Source organism: Haliotis cracherodii, unplaced genomic scaffold (assembly GCF_022045235.1).
Source record: "Haliotis cracherodii isolate W230 unplaced genomic scaffold, xgHalCrac1.p SCAF_5, whole genome shotgun sequence".
Lineage (NCBI taxonomy): Eukaryota > Metazoa > Mollusca > Gastropoda > Lepetellida > Haliotidae > Haliotis > Haliotis cracherodii.
Window position 1 is genome coordinate 58173022 of NW_027266308.1, and position 16573 is coordinate 58189594.

Here is a 16573-nt window from a genome sequence, read left to right on the forward strand (position 1 = left end):
AGTAAGTATGGTTTAACGCCGCTTTTAGCAATATTCCAGCAATATCACGGCGGGGGACACCACAAATGGGCTTAACACATTGTACCCATGTAGGGAATTGAACCCGGCGTGACGAGCGAACGCTTTAACCACTAGGCTACCCGACCGCCCCCATTAAGATTGAGAATGGACACAAATTACATATGCACTTTGAAAGGGACACAAAAACAATGTCTGCTGCTGAATTGCTGCAAATTGTAGTTGTTTTCCCATCACATATTTATTGAAACACCCGTCACACAAGACATTTCAAGATATGGTCAAGCTGGTTCATACATATTATACATTACAACTTATCTCATCCAATTAGATCATCACAGGCACATTGATAGGCTTCCATACATGGCATAAGGAATGCTGTGACAAAGTGGTAGGTTTTGGTGGGTTACATATTAACAAATTGACCTTTATACTTGAGAAGTATATTTAGTCTCAAAAACGTCATTTCTGCGAAGGGGTCTATAATAAAATTCTGATGTTGGAGATAATGACTGTTAAATACAGTTGTAGACGACCAAAAGCATCCCTCCACGAAGATGTTGGCATGGAGGGCCATCATCAAGACAGAGTTCGGATTTCATGTGGGTTGTGGGCCGACAGAGACAGCAGGCCAGCACAACGATACACATGAAGGATGGCCAGACTAAGCCAAATGGAGATGGTGTTGTGTGGCTATCACCCATGCTGGCGCCCTGGACACCTGAAGAGGATGTCAGAGGGTCCAATCAGGGCAGAGGGTGAGTTCCTCTTCATCATCCGAGCTGACGAAAATATGGACATCGTAAACGCAGAATTAAACAATTATAAGCAGAAACATACCACAGAGAAGTGGATATATATGCCAGGGGAAGGATGAATGCCACCAAAAAAGTCAAGAAACTGAGTGTATCAAAGGTAAGCTTCTGTACCAATATAATGTGTCTGTCGTAAGGTACACAGAGAAAAATATGAGGAAGTATGAACCAAGGTGGATAACTCCAGGTTATTAGGGCATGGGTTATAGTCTGTTTCAAATGTCTCTCTGATCCAGTACTGTCTGTTTGAAAAAGGTAGAGAAGCTAAAGCGCTATGTAGCGTCAAGTAAGGTAAAACTTACAATGTACAGAAAAACTTTGATTGTAGAATTTTGTTGATATGACTGGAAACAAATGGTGACATTTGGTTGGTGGACACCACAGAACATATTGCCCTCTCTCAAAATAGGAATTATCTGTCCTTGGTGAGAAACATGATGCGCATGTGCTGGTAAACTCTCGCTGAGGGGTCCATCTAAACACGATCAGCTTTTTCTGGTGAATGTAGGTTGAGGTGACTAGTAGCTATTGTAAGCTGGGACTCTATTTGACCCACTGTCTTCTGACATACATTTTCAAAAGATTGGAAAAGTGAACAAGAAATTCAATCTTGCTGCACTGGATTTACGCAGAATTAAGCAAAGATGTAGAATATCAAATTTTCTGTCTGATGCTCTAAATTTAACAGCAAGTATTACACCAGTGTGAAAAACGGCGTGACACTATCGCTCGTGAGCCAGGTAGAGAAAATGAACATCAGAGGATGTCACTTTGGGCGACGCAGAGTATTAATGTTGTGACATGATAAGCCAAAATGCTAGTACAGAAGGCAGAGTTTTGGACAACCATTCTAACATGAGATAATAAGCCAACTTCTCTTCATACCTCTGGCAGTATCTATCCTAGGTCTGCACTGTCCTTTGAGGGTGGTGCAATCGGCAGTTACACAGTGACCGAACAAGGTCAGAACAACCTCAAAGTGAGCAAAGTTAATTGTAGAAATATTTCAAGTACCGGTAGTGTATATTGTATAAACTTTTTGTTTGTTTGTTTGTTTGTTTAACGCTGCACTTGATTTGAACAGTTTTTATTTCCCTTAATGTGCAGATTTTACATTACATAGCCTTACAAAATGGAAAAAGGATTAGCAAACAGGCCAAAAAGGCCTATATTAATGCTTCTCCTAATATTGTACATCATACATGTAGATTGTAATGAAGTCTATAGAGCAGACATTAATGAGTGACACAACATGAAATAAAATGGAAAGCAAGATACCAAATGCATTTTATATTCTTAAGTTGACACATAACTTACGTAAAGCGGTTTGTTTCAATGATGTAATTGTGAACTGATTTTATAATGTGTTCATTGTCTGAGGAAGATGAATCTTCATTGCTGTGGAGTATAGTATGTATGCTAATCTGGTTAACAAAAAAGCATTTATCAATTCTAAACTTGGCATAGCGTGGACAAGATAGAAAAAAGTGTAAAGCATCTTCTCTATTTAGGCCACATGGACAGATGGGATTATCAATCAGAAATCTGTCAAACAAATGTGATTTTAAATCACTACAACCTAGCCTAAGTCTAGATAAAACCACCTGACATTGCCGCTGGCCATAACTAGCAAAAGATGTAAAATTTGAAGTAAGCTTATTTTCTCTAGAAATTAATTGCTTAAACCGAGATAAGGTCTACATTTCTCATATTAATATCAAGTGCATTCCAAGCTTGTATAACAGATGGCAAAAAAGATCGATTATACTGGGATAAGCGTCCTGCACTGGTCTGGAAGTCATTAGAAGTACGAAGGTTATAACCAGTTATGTTGGATATACGAGGTGGGACGCATAAAGATAGATATTTAGGAGTTAGCCCATTGACCATTTTGTAAAATATACATAATTTATGGTAATGTCGTCTGTCCGACAGTGAGCAAAAACCTGTTTCCCTATAAAGTTTTTTGTGACTGGTTCCTCGTTAATGCTCCACATATTGTTCGTAGAGCATCTAAGTGTAAATTTTCTTATCCCAAATATTATCACAATAATCAAAAATAGGTAAAATAAAAGATTTGTACATTGTTTCGAGCATTCTTCCATCAGACAATCCAGTGACTGATATCATGAGCATCAATCCACTCAATTTGTATTTGATGACATGCATCAACCAAGTCAGCAAACCTGACCACCCGATCCCATACGACAAGTATCATGATATAACATTTATACTAAGTTTTCCTATAATAATTAGATCCACATCAAGCGCTTTTATGACTTATCATGGTGTAATATTTATACATCATTTCATATAATTATAGTTTAGCAAGTAATACTTATCATCAGGTAAAATGCATATATAAAATATCAGTAGTTTCAGTTATAGTTTTTTAGATAGATGCTAGCCAAAGGTAATGGGAGCGCTCCTAGACATACTTTTCAATAAGACAAGGGTTATGTCTACATAGTTTAATAGATTTGAATCTTTTAGATAAATGCTAATTTAAGGTATCAAGATCCCATCTCCCAGACAAAAGATATGTCTACATAGTCTTATAGATTACCTTGAACTATTTTATTTAAGTAAATCTGTCATCACCCATATTAGAATAACATTCAGCAATTGCTTCAATTTAGACTCATTAAGGATTAGCCCCCATAAAAGCTCATCTATAGTGCATTAAGGAATAGCCCCAACACAAGCTCTTCTATAGTGACACCATAATCTCTTTCAAAGCATCCAGTAAATATGTCAACAAGATTAGTGCCAGTCCAACAGGATTAACAGGATTAAGTATTCCCCTCTGTCTAGCCATTCATTTAGCATAGGGCACAACCCATCGTGTATCAACCAATCATATTCCGTTTTATTATTCTAATTTTTGTTAAATACATACAGAAACCACATCTTAGGGCAGAGAAACTATTATTATTATTTTATTATCACCCACTCCCACCCAGCCAAACCCCAACCCCCTAGATTCATTATATTAGGTTTTCTCCATTTATATTTTTTTGGGTCGCACTTCTTTATTTATTCATTACGCATTTTTTCCCCACTAGTATAAGTGCTTCCCCGTGTGCGAGATACGCTAAAGTGTAATTTATTACATGCAGAAAGCGCACGTTAATTCTCTGAATGAACGAACAAACATGGTTGTTATACAACCAGTAGTCAGTGTAGAAACTATTTGACCATGTTAAGTGAACAGTGTACATGGTGTTAGTTTGCTGCTGCTTGGTAAACAAGGCAATAAATCCTTACTGCCCATTGGCCAGGTATCAGGGATGGCCTGTGACCTGTAATGCCCCTGGGTGTAGTTGTTGACCCATATTGCATGACAATATGTAAACATGACACTGATTATATAAATATATATATCAGCCATCCCCTCCTTTCCATGCAACACTGAGTAATCATGGTAACAGGGCTTTCACTTGCATATTCAGTGAATCAAACCGTATCCATTCATGAATTGAATTCGTTATTCGTGGCCATTAGAATGGAATATTTTTGAATATGCAAGCATGTTCATTTACATAAAAATACCCATAAGAACATTTTATATCCATATATTTCTTCAAAAGACAACACTCTTATACTATTTACTTTGACAGCATTGTGGTCACTGGTTGTCATGGAGATTCCTTTTGAGCTACATGTGTCAAAAATAGAATAAGAAAAATAAGAAAGTACATGGTGTAGAACAATATAGTTCACTTTGATTTTATGTATACTGTCCACTACAACACTCGTATTATCTATTATGATTATCGAGTGTGACACAGGTAATAACATACCCATGTTCAATGTCAAAGTCACTTTCACGCAACCACAGTTGTATCCTCAGGAAAATATGTGTGTCCCTTTACACACCACAGGGTTTATCATCTTCACACCTGAGCGAACATCATGGTCCTGACATTCACAGGGGAGTTGACCCGCATCGGAAAATGTGTCAGATGGCTGGAGATGGCCTACTACTCCGTCTTCCAGTGTCTGCTCTGGTCTGTGGACCAGTGAGTGTCATAAGGGGTGCAGAGGGTACTATCCCTCTGGAGGACAGATCCTCCCCTTTGATTTCAACCAACACCATCTCGAACCAGGTGCGACAAAGGCACTTCTCCCACCATGTTCTCTTTTGGCTTGCCAGGGTTTTACTTTCTTTACATACAACAGTACACTCATGACTATTTAAAGCACTAATCCCACTACTAACAACAGATATTCCCAGATGGATTTCATTTCTGGCTCTTCTGTTTCATCTAAATCCAACAGCTGATTATTCAAGTTATCCACTGAAATTTTATCAATACTTTCAAATTTCTTAGGCAAAACAATAAGGTTTATTTGAGGAATGACTTAGCTGAAAGGTTTCCAAAGTAACATACTTGAAACGCTGTACTCATTCCCTAACTTCAAGAACATCTCATCTGCTTGATATTTATTTCCATTATAGAAGTAAGGTAGCAGAGTAAGGTGATGATTTGAAGTTGACCATGAGATATTTAGTTTAACTTGTCCCTAATCGCGGCAAGACTGTTATTATGTACGATCACACTCCTTCATCTTTACAAACCACTGAGAATGCAAGTTTCTACTCAGTTGTCACAATCCACTGACCACTGCATAAATATTCAGCCATCAGCAATATATAGTGTTTGGTCTGACCTCTGTTCTACACACTCTGATTTTAGTTTAATCTTTCATGAAAAGGGCATCACATACAGGTTACATAGGTTGATGGGATAGACAGGATTTTGTATTTCACAGTACCATGTCATCGGACTTGTACAGTCTGATAACAGTTGTTTTCATCAGGACGTACTTCCTGTGCTCAGCTTTAACAGCTGTAGTATCCGTTTCTAGTTTATATTGAGCTACCATTTCACCTAGACCATTTTCCTCGATTTCATTTATCATCATTGGCATTGGCAGATCATGTGCTTTATCTGCCATCAGCATCTAATAATGAAATTGGAGTTATCACAAAGATCTTATCATTATCTAAGATTGTGGTGCAGGTCAATGACCTATGAATGTACCACAAATCAGTGTCTGGGTTACCTGATATGGTGAGTGAACTTTGATTTCTCATAATAATATTCTCATATCGCTTGGTGTTATGGTGCTGGAGTGAGTGAATGAGTTGGGTTTAACGCCGCTTTTAACAGTATTCCAGTTATATCACGGCGTGTCAGCTTAATGTGGGAGGAAAGCCCCAAGTGATGCAGGTCTCAGATGTTCACCACTTCTGTGAAAACCACGAGCACAGGTATGGTGCTGACAACCTAGAAACATAATTGGGGCGAACTGGGATTCGAACCCACAATCATAGGTTTCTGGCACGCCCAAGGAACGCAACTCTGCACAGCGAATCTATTCATAGCTTGTAACACGCGACTTTATTGAATATAAATTGGTTTCTAATGATGCTCTCTTGCCAAAATCTACTACAAGGTTTGAGATTGGTCAAATTTGTGCACATGACCTAAGGCAGCCAATCAAAATACAGCTATGGTACCGACCTCGTGTGTGATGAATTTCCGATTTTTGTTAAATCGTGTTATTCTGAATGTTTCAAGCAGGAAATCCCAATACGGTATATAAAAAAAATAAGGAACTTTGGGAATGTATCGCACTAGGTTAAGAGGTGTGACAAAGATTTTTCATGCATATATTTTTGCATTAAACATCAGGTCCGAGCCAAGAATTCAAAGCGACAAAAGCCGAGATGCCATTTGACTTACATAACACGCGATCGCGCGAAAAGATGGAAATAATAACTTAGATGAAAACTTTTAGATTTATTATATTTGTTGGTTGTATGTTTTTTTGTGTATAATACAGTCAAGTCTCATTAATCCGACAGTCGGCTTTATCTGCCACAAATGATGGGAACCGATTTAATCAGTGCTATTTAGACCCGTTAATCCGACAGTCTCGCACTCCGACTCCGACACACCTGATTTGCGACGAATTGCTGAAATCACTCAATAATCAGTGTCGTTAATCCAACACAGTGATCAGCATACTCAAGGTCATTCGCCCGCGAGTACACAGTCCCGTGATTTGATGTCATCATATTTCAACGGCTGCAGAGATAAACATACTTAACAATAAAAAAATACTGCTTTAAATAAACAAAACAGGATTAATCACATGCCTAGATTACCTCAATCTCATTAAAATCGGATACAAGTTCTCTCTACCGCTGAGGACATCCCGTTACAGGCTTTTAAAAACTATTTTGAATCAGTTATACAGTCCGTAACAGTAGTTTTGTGTTAAACTTTAGAGGTTGCATGATTAGAAAACTTATCTGCTAACAATGTAACACAACAAGATGATAATTCCTTTTTTATTACATGTTCGTATCATTATCTATCGTGTAGTAGTCCAATTTTCGATCACGAACGTTGATACTACCTAATTCCGTTTATCCGACATACTCATTAATCCGACATAATCATATGCAATCAACAATGTCGGATTAACAGGACTTGACTGTATATGTAAAGATTTACTTGAAACGTCTTTATTTTGCTCTTTGACACGTTCGATGTGGACCTGTTGTCGCAGTGTGTCCGAGAATTTTATTTTCAATAATATTGCGGGAAATAGTGAATAATCATTTAATTTATCAATAAAAAATGATAAACTGAAATGGAACATGTATTTCAGACATTGAGAAATGTGATAGATTTAATAACTGAATGATATGACAGGTAGGTTAATAAAAATATATACTATTTTGACGTGTCTGGGGACTTGATGCTTCTTGGCTGGTATACCGGCCTACAGTGTTGAAAGAGTTATTGGCATAATGTTAAATGGATAAGATTCTTCCGCCACACGTTCTCCCCATTATGCAACAAGCAAACATCATTTTCGAACAAGACAACGCCTGACCTCACACGACAAGAATGACAACAGTCATCTTTCAGGAATCACAACATCCATGTCCTACCATGGCCCTCCAGATTTAAACCCAATCAAACAGTTATGGGATGCACTGGATCAATGTCTGTGACCACATCAGCAACAACCACAGTTGGGACAAGCACTGCAAGCAGATTTGGTGAACATTCCCCAGACCACAATTCAAGATCTAACTGCTTCCATGGGATGATGAAGCCAGTCAGGTTTGGACTGTAATGGTGGCTATATAACATATTGAGAACAGATGACCTTCACCTTGAACATCTACTGTTCCATGTGTGCCATATTCAACCTGGGTTAATGACAATGAGTGTCAATTTCAAACAATTGACTACCATCTGTTGAATATTTATATGATATATAACATATACATCTAAAATCATTTTTGCGTTTCTTTATTTTGCAGAGTATATTTAACAGCTTAATATCTGAACGCCATAAATATATATCAAATGGAGTTGTATGCTCATGTATAACATTATACATAAGATACTAAAATAAATTAGCCTGCCATACATGATGAAAATTGATGTTCCTCTCACGGCAAATTTTTTGTCAGTCCCAACTTTCAACATATAAAATGTATGAAAGTTTCCTGGTTTTAATTCTTTCAACATTATGTTCAGTGCAATGAGTCATATCCGAAATAACTTACCTAGTTAGATGTACACGCCATTCACACAAACTTCAGTCACAATTTTCTCTCTTTTTTTTTAATATTTCGAGACAATGTCACTACAAATGGATATTTAACCTCGAAGCAAAGCAAAATGTTACTTCCTTGCACTATAAATAGACAATGGGATGACCTGATGGTAACAGACAAGCTGTCTTCTTTTAAAAAATATACTTCTATGAATATCACTGATGTTTTGTTCAACAACAAAGGTTTATAAGTAAGGATCTTTATTTGCCGGTCCAGAGGGACTGGCAGTCACCTGAATTACCAGTCCAAGCCTACATTTACCGGTAAAAAACTTGTAATTACCAGTAAACGGGAACACTGTTATTACAATAGAATATCACACTGCAAAGGAAATATGTCCATTTTGCATTAACACTACTTTTGATCTTCTAACATTTGTCTGAAAGTAAGAAACATGGTACATGACACTAAATTTGTCAAATTCTTATTTAAATCATTGCAATAGATCTATTTCATATTCCCTATTTTTTGCTACTATACTCGTCCCAAGCATATTCTAATAAATTTCAACCAATATGCTACCAATGAAAAGACAAATGGATCACTCAAAAAAAGAGAAAGTACTACACAGAGTAAAATCTGAATTTTGCTATTTACATTACAAACCAGTAGATCTACAGTTTTCTGATCACAGCGTTCGTTTTCACACCTGAATGCTTTTGCTAGATTTTATCTAGATCTTTTGTATTAGTCACAACTTGTCATTTGTTGCTAAAATGAACGCGTAATTGAGGGATGTATGTATTGCAGCTGAGAGTGAAATATATGTGATGTAATCAGCGTTACATAACAGCACACGCAAAACATTATTTTGTAAACACTATCTACAATTGGGTTTGTATTTGCATATTTTCTCAAACATGCTAGACAATTATTTGTTATTTGTGAAGTTATTAGAATGATCACTGGTGACTTGAAAAATGGTGAAACCGCATTATCAGTAGTTCATACTGGGGAAGGGAGGTCATTCTAATTTAAATCGGGAGATATCTCCATAGTTTTCATATTTGCGAAAAATGGCATAAGTCATACTGTACATTGTCGTTGTCCAACTATTTATTGGCTATGAACACAAAATGCCTTTTAGAAAGTGGGCCATTTATAAATTGCGAAGTTCTATCTACTGATAACCATTTTCTTAAATGTGGGCCCACATTGCTCCCATCATATATAGTGATTGAAACAAGTGGTTTACAATTGTATATCACCAAGCTTCATTAGGTTGCTAATTAGTGCTGATAATCAAGTTCTAAATGTGGTCCAGTGGGCCTACTTTTTCCGTCACAGTGATTGCAAACAGGAGGGACCACATTTATAAATCACTAAGTGTCATTAGGTTGGCTTACTCATAACCATTTTCTAAAATGTGGGCCTACTTCTTCCGTCAACTATAGTGATCAAAACAGGTGGGCCCATATTTGTAAATCGCTAGGCTTCATTTGGCTGATTAGGTCATTTAGTAAGCTCACATTTGTAATTATTTTGTAAGGATATGTGGCAATATATATATTATTCTCATTTTGTTATATTGATGGGAAATGTCTCAATAAATTATTTTGTGTGACATTACCCTCACGATAGGCAGTCTCGTTCCATATAGAGTTTTGCAAAAATAATTACAACGCAAGAAACTTACTTCAAATTAAATTACGAGAGGCAATACCACTCAATGTACTTTTTCCAGTAAAACACATCAACCTGATCATAAATGTCGATGGCGACAAAAAAAAAAGAGATTTTGGTCTACACTTGTATCAAACTTGGACATGATACAAGCCTATGATTGTGACATGAGACGGTTCCGGGAACTTGTTCCATTAAAGGATAACTCATAAATATTACCCCACAACCTAGTTTTGCGGTGTTCGTAGAAATAAGTTCTGCTCTGGTTCCTATGCATTTGTACATTCTAATCCAAATAAAAGTCACAATACTTATTTTAGATAGACAAAATAGTAGTTTGTAATAAGTAGTACCTATTCTCTACAACAAGTGCATTTAGTTTCGTAATGTGGGCCCACCTCAAAACTTTCAATTAGGGAAGCAGAGTTAGCTTCCTTCTAGAACCACCAACAATGCAGTTTCGCTTGAAAAATACAGATACCCATGGTCATTCATATGTTATTTTTGTTACTGAATTCTCCAAGCAAATATCCTATATTTAGAATGTAAAATTTATAGAAATTATGCTGTGAATGGTAATTTACTAAAAGGTGAGGTGAAATGGGGTTTAACGTCGCGTCCAAGATTATTGCACTTATATAGCGACGTGTGTGTGTGTGTGGCTGCTTTTACTAGTCCGGATTGATGCCGATTTATAGTGCTAGCCCACTGAGATACCATGCCGCAGTTTAACATGAATACCCCACTCAAACACAGTATACTGACCCTTAGCCAACCAGTCCTTGCTATAGCCCCTTAATGATGAGCGCCAGACAGGGTAACAAGAAGTACCATCTTTTAACGTCTTTTGGTATGCCGCGGCCGGGGATCGACCTTCGGCTCTCTGGGCGGACGCTCTACCACTACACCACGGAGGCAGTCTAATTTATTAAAGTTTCAAAATAGCGATACTTACGATAAACCTAATCATCAAAGGTCCTTTTAATAACATGTGCTTTACCTAGAAAGACTGTGGGTGATATCACTGAACAGAGAATTTGCCGCAGAATTTAAAATGGTGAAGCGTACTTGTGTGCGTGATGTAGTTTGTTGTGTTTTATTCAAAGTAAGGATTGAAGATCATGGGTACATATGTCTCTGTGTTTCCTGTGGGTAACAGAGTTATCCCCTCTTGCCCTCTTAACAAGCTCATACGTCTTACCAGCCACATATTGCGGAGATATGCCTTTAACTTTCATGATCTCTATCTCTCTGTGTCCAGGTAAAGCATCAACAGACATCATTCTTGCCAAGTACATCCCAGAAGTAGACAGTCTTTTGCAACGGAGTAACAAGCTCCTCACTGCGATACCCTGTTCGCGTGGTTAACGAGGGTGTCACATGCTAGGAAGGAGCTTGGCCAACGTAAATGGGAAGGGAGATAACTCACAGTATGAGGGCAGAAAATAGCCATGACTCATCAACATAGATCTGTTATGGGCGGCCATCTGGTAAAAATAATACAATGTTGAAAAAAAGGACACAAGCACGCAATAATAGTCAGATGTTACGAATAAAGAATGAATGTTACAAATGCTGTTTGCGAGTTGTTCATTGGTATTGTTTTGTATTTTGAATTCACTATTTGTATCTTCTAGTACCCTATTTTCGAACAGCCGTATTTGATATTGAAATGTGGCATTATAGGGAGAGGTGTGACGTCATCAGTCTGTCAACATTGAGTTCATGTGAAGTACTGTAAACATGTGAGAACATTCCGTCGTCATTCAGAGTTTTGGTGCCCCTGTCATGATGAAAGGGAAGAATGAAATAGTGTGAACACAATATTGTGACAACTATTCATATTTTTTTAATAGGTTACAAACTATCAATTACTTTTTGAGTTTTAATGCCGACATGCAAGAATTAAGGTGCCCCTGTCATGATGAAAGGGAAGAATGAAATAGTGTGAACACAATATTGTGACAACTATTCATATTTTTTTAATAGGTTACAAACTATCAATTACTTTTTGTGTTTTAATGCCGACATGCAAGAGTAATGTTGAGAACTGTGCACCAAAACATGTCTCTTCATTCTAGAAAACCTGCTAAAGTACATAACCAATCAGGAATTCGACAATAGGTGACATCACTCAAGTGCAGCAGAAGTTTACAGACAAGGTAATGGAGGTCACGCCTTTTATCGAGGAGTTTTTTTCTTTCGGAATGTTACTGAATTCAATGTTGAAGACATCACCTACTGATATGAAGCAAAAGTTGAGTTTTGAATCACTCATTCCTCGAAATATCAGCAATGCCATCTTAACTGTTTGAAAATAGGGTATGTCAGAATATGTAAACAACGACCTTTATTTGTAACATTCATTCTTTATTCGTAACATTTGACTATTACTGCATACTTTTGTCCTTTTTTCAACATTGTATTTTTTTACCGGATGGCTGCCCATTATATGTACCAAATACCACAACCAATTTGTCAACTTACCGGTACAAATCAAAATATGTTATTTTTATCACCAAATCTATTTACAAAACTGATCTCTTGTATACACCAACCGGATCTAAAATACCTCTTCCTCACGGAAATACATATCAATCTTAATTTTTAGTTCATATTCACTGTTGTTGCCGTGCTAGGCTTATATAATCCCTAGATCTATAATGTTGAAATATAAATGACGCTAACAATCCACCGAACACTTTCCAGTCATAGCTGTGAAAAGACAACGTTCAACCATTTTGCTGAGTTGAACGGCGTTGAACAACAAACAAACAAACAAACTAACATTGTTTGGGGATAGAAAACAATGATAATCTCAACAGATCAACAAAATATATCAATATGCAATGAAGCATTCAGCCGAGCTATCCTCACTGATATGACAGGCTATCTTGAATTTGTATCGTCTGCAATCTACTACAAATGCATTTTGCTCACCTTCACATGTTTCCCATTTAATCCGTTGGCATGGCCATTCTTCTGCTTAATGAACCCATTTCCCCCCATAATGGAGAAAAATATTGTAGATACTGCCCCTCCCTGTCGCCAAACTACCCGGCGGCCTTGTCATGAACGTTACCGGACCACCTCAGAATATATACAGCACTCAGCAACTCGTGAGGACGAGACCAGCAGCAGATCACATGTCACTTAGACTCTCAACATGGCTGGGCTTATTCAATGACATTGCATGTGGAGATGATACATCACTGTGAGGAGCATGTGCACACCCGATGACCCCGTAAGCTAGTTCCCGGCTCCCTATGCGCGTCGTGGCTTAGCTTGCGTCGCGTACCAACAATATGGAACCAGTTTATGACCCACCGGCCGTTGTCAGGCTGACGTCACAGGGTATTGTTTAGCCTGTGTGTTTTGCAACACTTTTGTGATGGTGAATTCTAAAGGTAGGTGACGTTACCATGTTGGGTGGGGCGAGAACTAGATGATTAGACACCTTATGTATCCATGTGCGCAAACTAGTTCGCTTGTGTTTTTTGGTTATAGTTAAAACGCCATAAAGCCAACATGGCAAATAACAATTTCATCAAAACGGACTCATTTTAAAAATGTTATGATATTTCTTTAAGATTCTTTGCACGTTATGTTTTATTCTGAATTGGCATTTATGTTGGTTATAATACATATTTGATAATTAAAATATTTGTTTAAATAATGACACACATGACTATGAATTGAAATTACACATGACATAGGCAGTTCTTGCAAAACTTGACAGCATAATCTTTTTCAGGTCAACCATAGTTTTACAGCTAGGGCTTGTCGTCTTCATCAGCTGTAGTGTATCTTTGTTATATACTTTAGTGTGAAAGACTTTTCTGAAATTTTGAAATGTGATGTTTTTATTGCAGTGAACATAATACTTGAAATTTCACTACAGTGAACATAACACTTTGGCGGAACTATTGTTATACAAGAGTTACCTCCCCACATATTGTCTCCCTTTATCGCAAGCATTACGCCTGTACACACTGTTGACTTTTTTTCACATTAGTTCCTCATTCCGGTAGACTGCAGTATTTGGGTCCACAAACTGGAACGAATTTTTTTACGTTTTTACTGAAATTGTGAAATGAAAAACATACCATGCATGCACATTAAATATGGTCAAAGCAGGGGGCACAGGTGGCCCAGTCGTCTAAGGCGCCGCGATTTGCTGTGCAGAATTGTGTCCCTAGGGCACGCCAGAAATCAATGATTGTGGGTTCGAATCTCAGTTCACACCGATTATGTTTCTATGTTTGTCAGCACCATACCCATGCTCATTGGTTTCACCAAAGTGGTAAACGTCTGAGACCTGCATCACTTCGGGCGTTCCTCCCACATTAAGCTGACACGCCGTGATATAACTGGAATACTGTTAAAAAGGGAGTCAAACCCAACTTGCTCACTCACTATGGTCGACACGAGAGGATTTGTAGGCAACCATTTCTTCTACCAAATGCTGTCTGCAGATCAGTACTTCATTATCAGTGAAAGACTGAGTTTTCCGAAGTTGTGAAAAGTGATATTTTCACTGCTGTGAACTTAAAGCTTTGACAGAACTATTGTCATACAAGAGTGACCTCCCCTCAAATTGTCTCCCTTTATCGTAAGTGTCTGGCCCGTACACTTACTGTTGACTTCCATTTTACGTTAGTTCCACATTGACGAGACCAAATAATGACAGATGGTCATTTATGGTGTTAATATCGCTTGATGCTGTTATTCTCTTGAAAATGTTTTGAAATAAACTGTAAATTTCACGCTTAACTCATCAATCAAGACTGTTTCTCGGAGGAAAGGAAATATCCCCCCCCCCTCCTCCCCCATCACTCTATGAGGGAAACATGATATTTCACTTGACACGTGAAATATCCTCTGTTTATTGTTTAAAAGTAAAATAAGAATAAAAATAATATATAAATCAGGAAAAGGTTATTTAAAATATTGAAGGTTTGTGGTTTTAAAGGTTATGTAAGGTATGATGCTGGATCAAGAGTATTTCATTCTGGAACCAGGATGAAACTTGTTTATCACCTTACCCTAATTCTAAGCTTCTCATTGGCTAATTTCAAAACTAAGGTAGTCCCCTGGCAACAATGTAACCACCTCACAGACACAGCCCAATCACAGCCAAGCACATGAGGCGATAAGGTGGCAGCAGGATTAAACAGGCAATCTATGGTCTTTCTCTATTGTGAATTACCAGGTGTTATTACATGGCTCAGTTCCACAAATAGGGCATGACTACATGACTACATGAATGCACAGATCTGAATAAACTGATCACAACCCCACAGCGAGTCATGTTCATACTTGGCAATCAAAGTCAGCTGCAACATTTGGAGCCCCCAGTAAGGGGTTATTCAGATAGACTGGATCTTCAAGATCTTCACCTGATGTTGGACGGAAGTTGATCTGATGTTGGACGGAAGTTGTTTGTTTACATCCTGTGATCTGTTTTTCAGTGAGTTACATACCTTTGCCTTGTGACATCTATTGTGCCTGTTTTAATTAGCGTGCTGTGATAATGCTACTTTGCTGAACTCAGCACACCATGAACACTGGATCGATAGATAGTTTACACAATCATGTAAACAGATTTCAGCATTGAACTTTGAGTGTGCAGCAGGGATCCAGTGAACATTACAGTTTTATGACATGGTGCATTGGACATTGTTTACAGATTCCGTGATATTTTATATTTTCTGACTTTTATTAATATTTACTTGTATCTGAACACTGTGATAATATTTGTGTATTTACGGGTTGTGAAACAAAAATGAACTTAACAGTTGCCCAGATTTACCTCTTATTGCCCATGTTTATGTAGCGGACATAAAATTTCCGAGTCCCGTGATGGGATTCGAACCACGGACCTTCTGATCCGAGGTCAGATGCCTTGTCCACATGACCAAAGAGGTTAACCCCGTCAGCAAGCTGACAAGGTAAGGATGTCATCTGTGGGATGACTCCATGCCCTGCTACATTTATTTTATAGGTTTTTTTTGCCTTTGTTTTGCGTGGTATGTATATGTTTACATTGTGATGTGTGATTGCATGATGAATTTGGTCACTGGTATGTAATCCCTGTGTTGTGTCAGTTCCTTCTTAGTCGGTTGCTTAGTTACACATAGCTACACTTTAGTTACGCTATAATTAGTATATCAAAACAAGATTAGTTGTACATCAAATAATTACCGAAATAGGAGTTAGTCAATTCATTTATTTATCTATTCAATCTTAACTAGGCAATAATAAGTTACATAATATTATACTTGTTGCACATTTACACTTCATTTTTAGGCACCCATCACTCAATTAATTCTTTACTTTGCACTTTAGTTTGGAGACCGTGTTCGTGGTCTAGTGTTAGAACGCCTGCCTGGAGAGCGGAAGGTCCAGGGTTCGATCCCAGGCTGTGTCATACCAAAAGATGTTAAAAGATGGTACTTGTTGTTAC

At 37.7% G+C, this 16573-nt stretch overlaps 1 protein-coding gene across 1 annotated transcript in view; it reads right to left on the reverse strand.

Annotated features, from left to right (window-relative positions):
- Positions 1–13245, reverse strand: part of LOC139442110 (serine palmitoyltransferase 2-like) — a 36562-nt gene extending 23317 nt beyond the window's left edge. The window contains exon 1 of the mRNA XM_071222911.1: positions 13048–13245. Within this exon, the coding sequence (XP_071079012.1) occupies positions 13048–13116 (69 nt within the window). The 5' untranslated portion in view covers positions 13117–13245. The remainder of the gene's footprint in view (positions 1–13047) is intronic.
- Positions 13246–16573: the final 3328 nt, after the last annotated feature.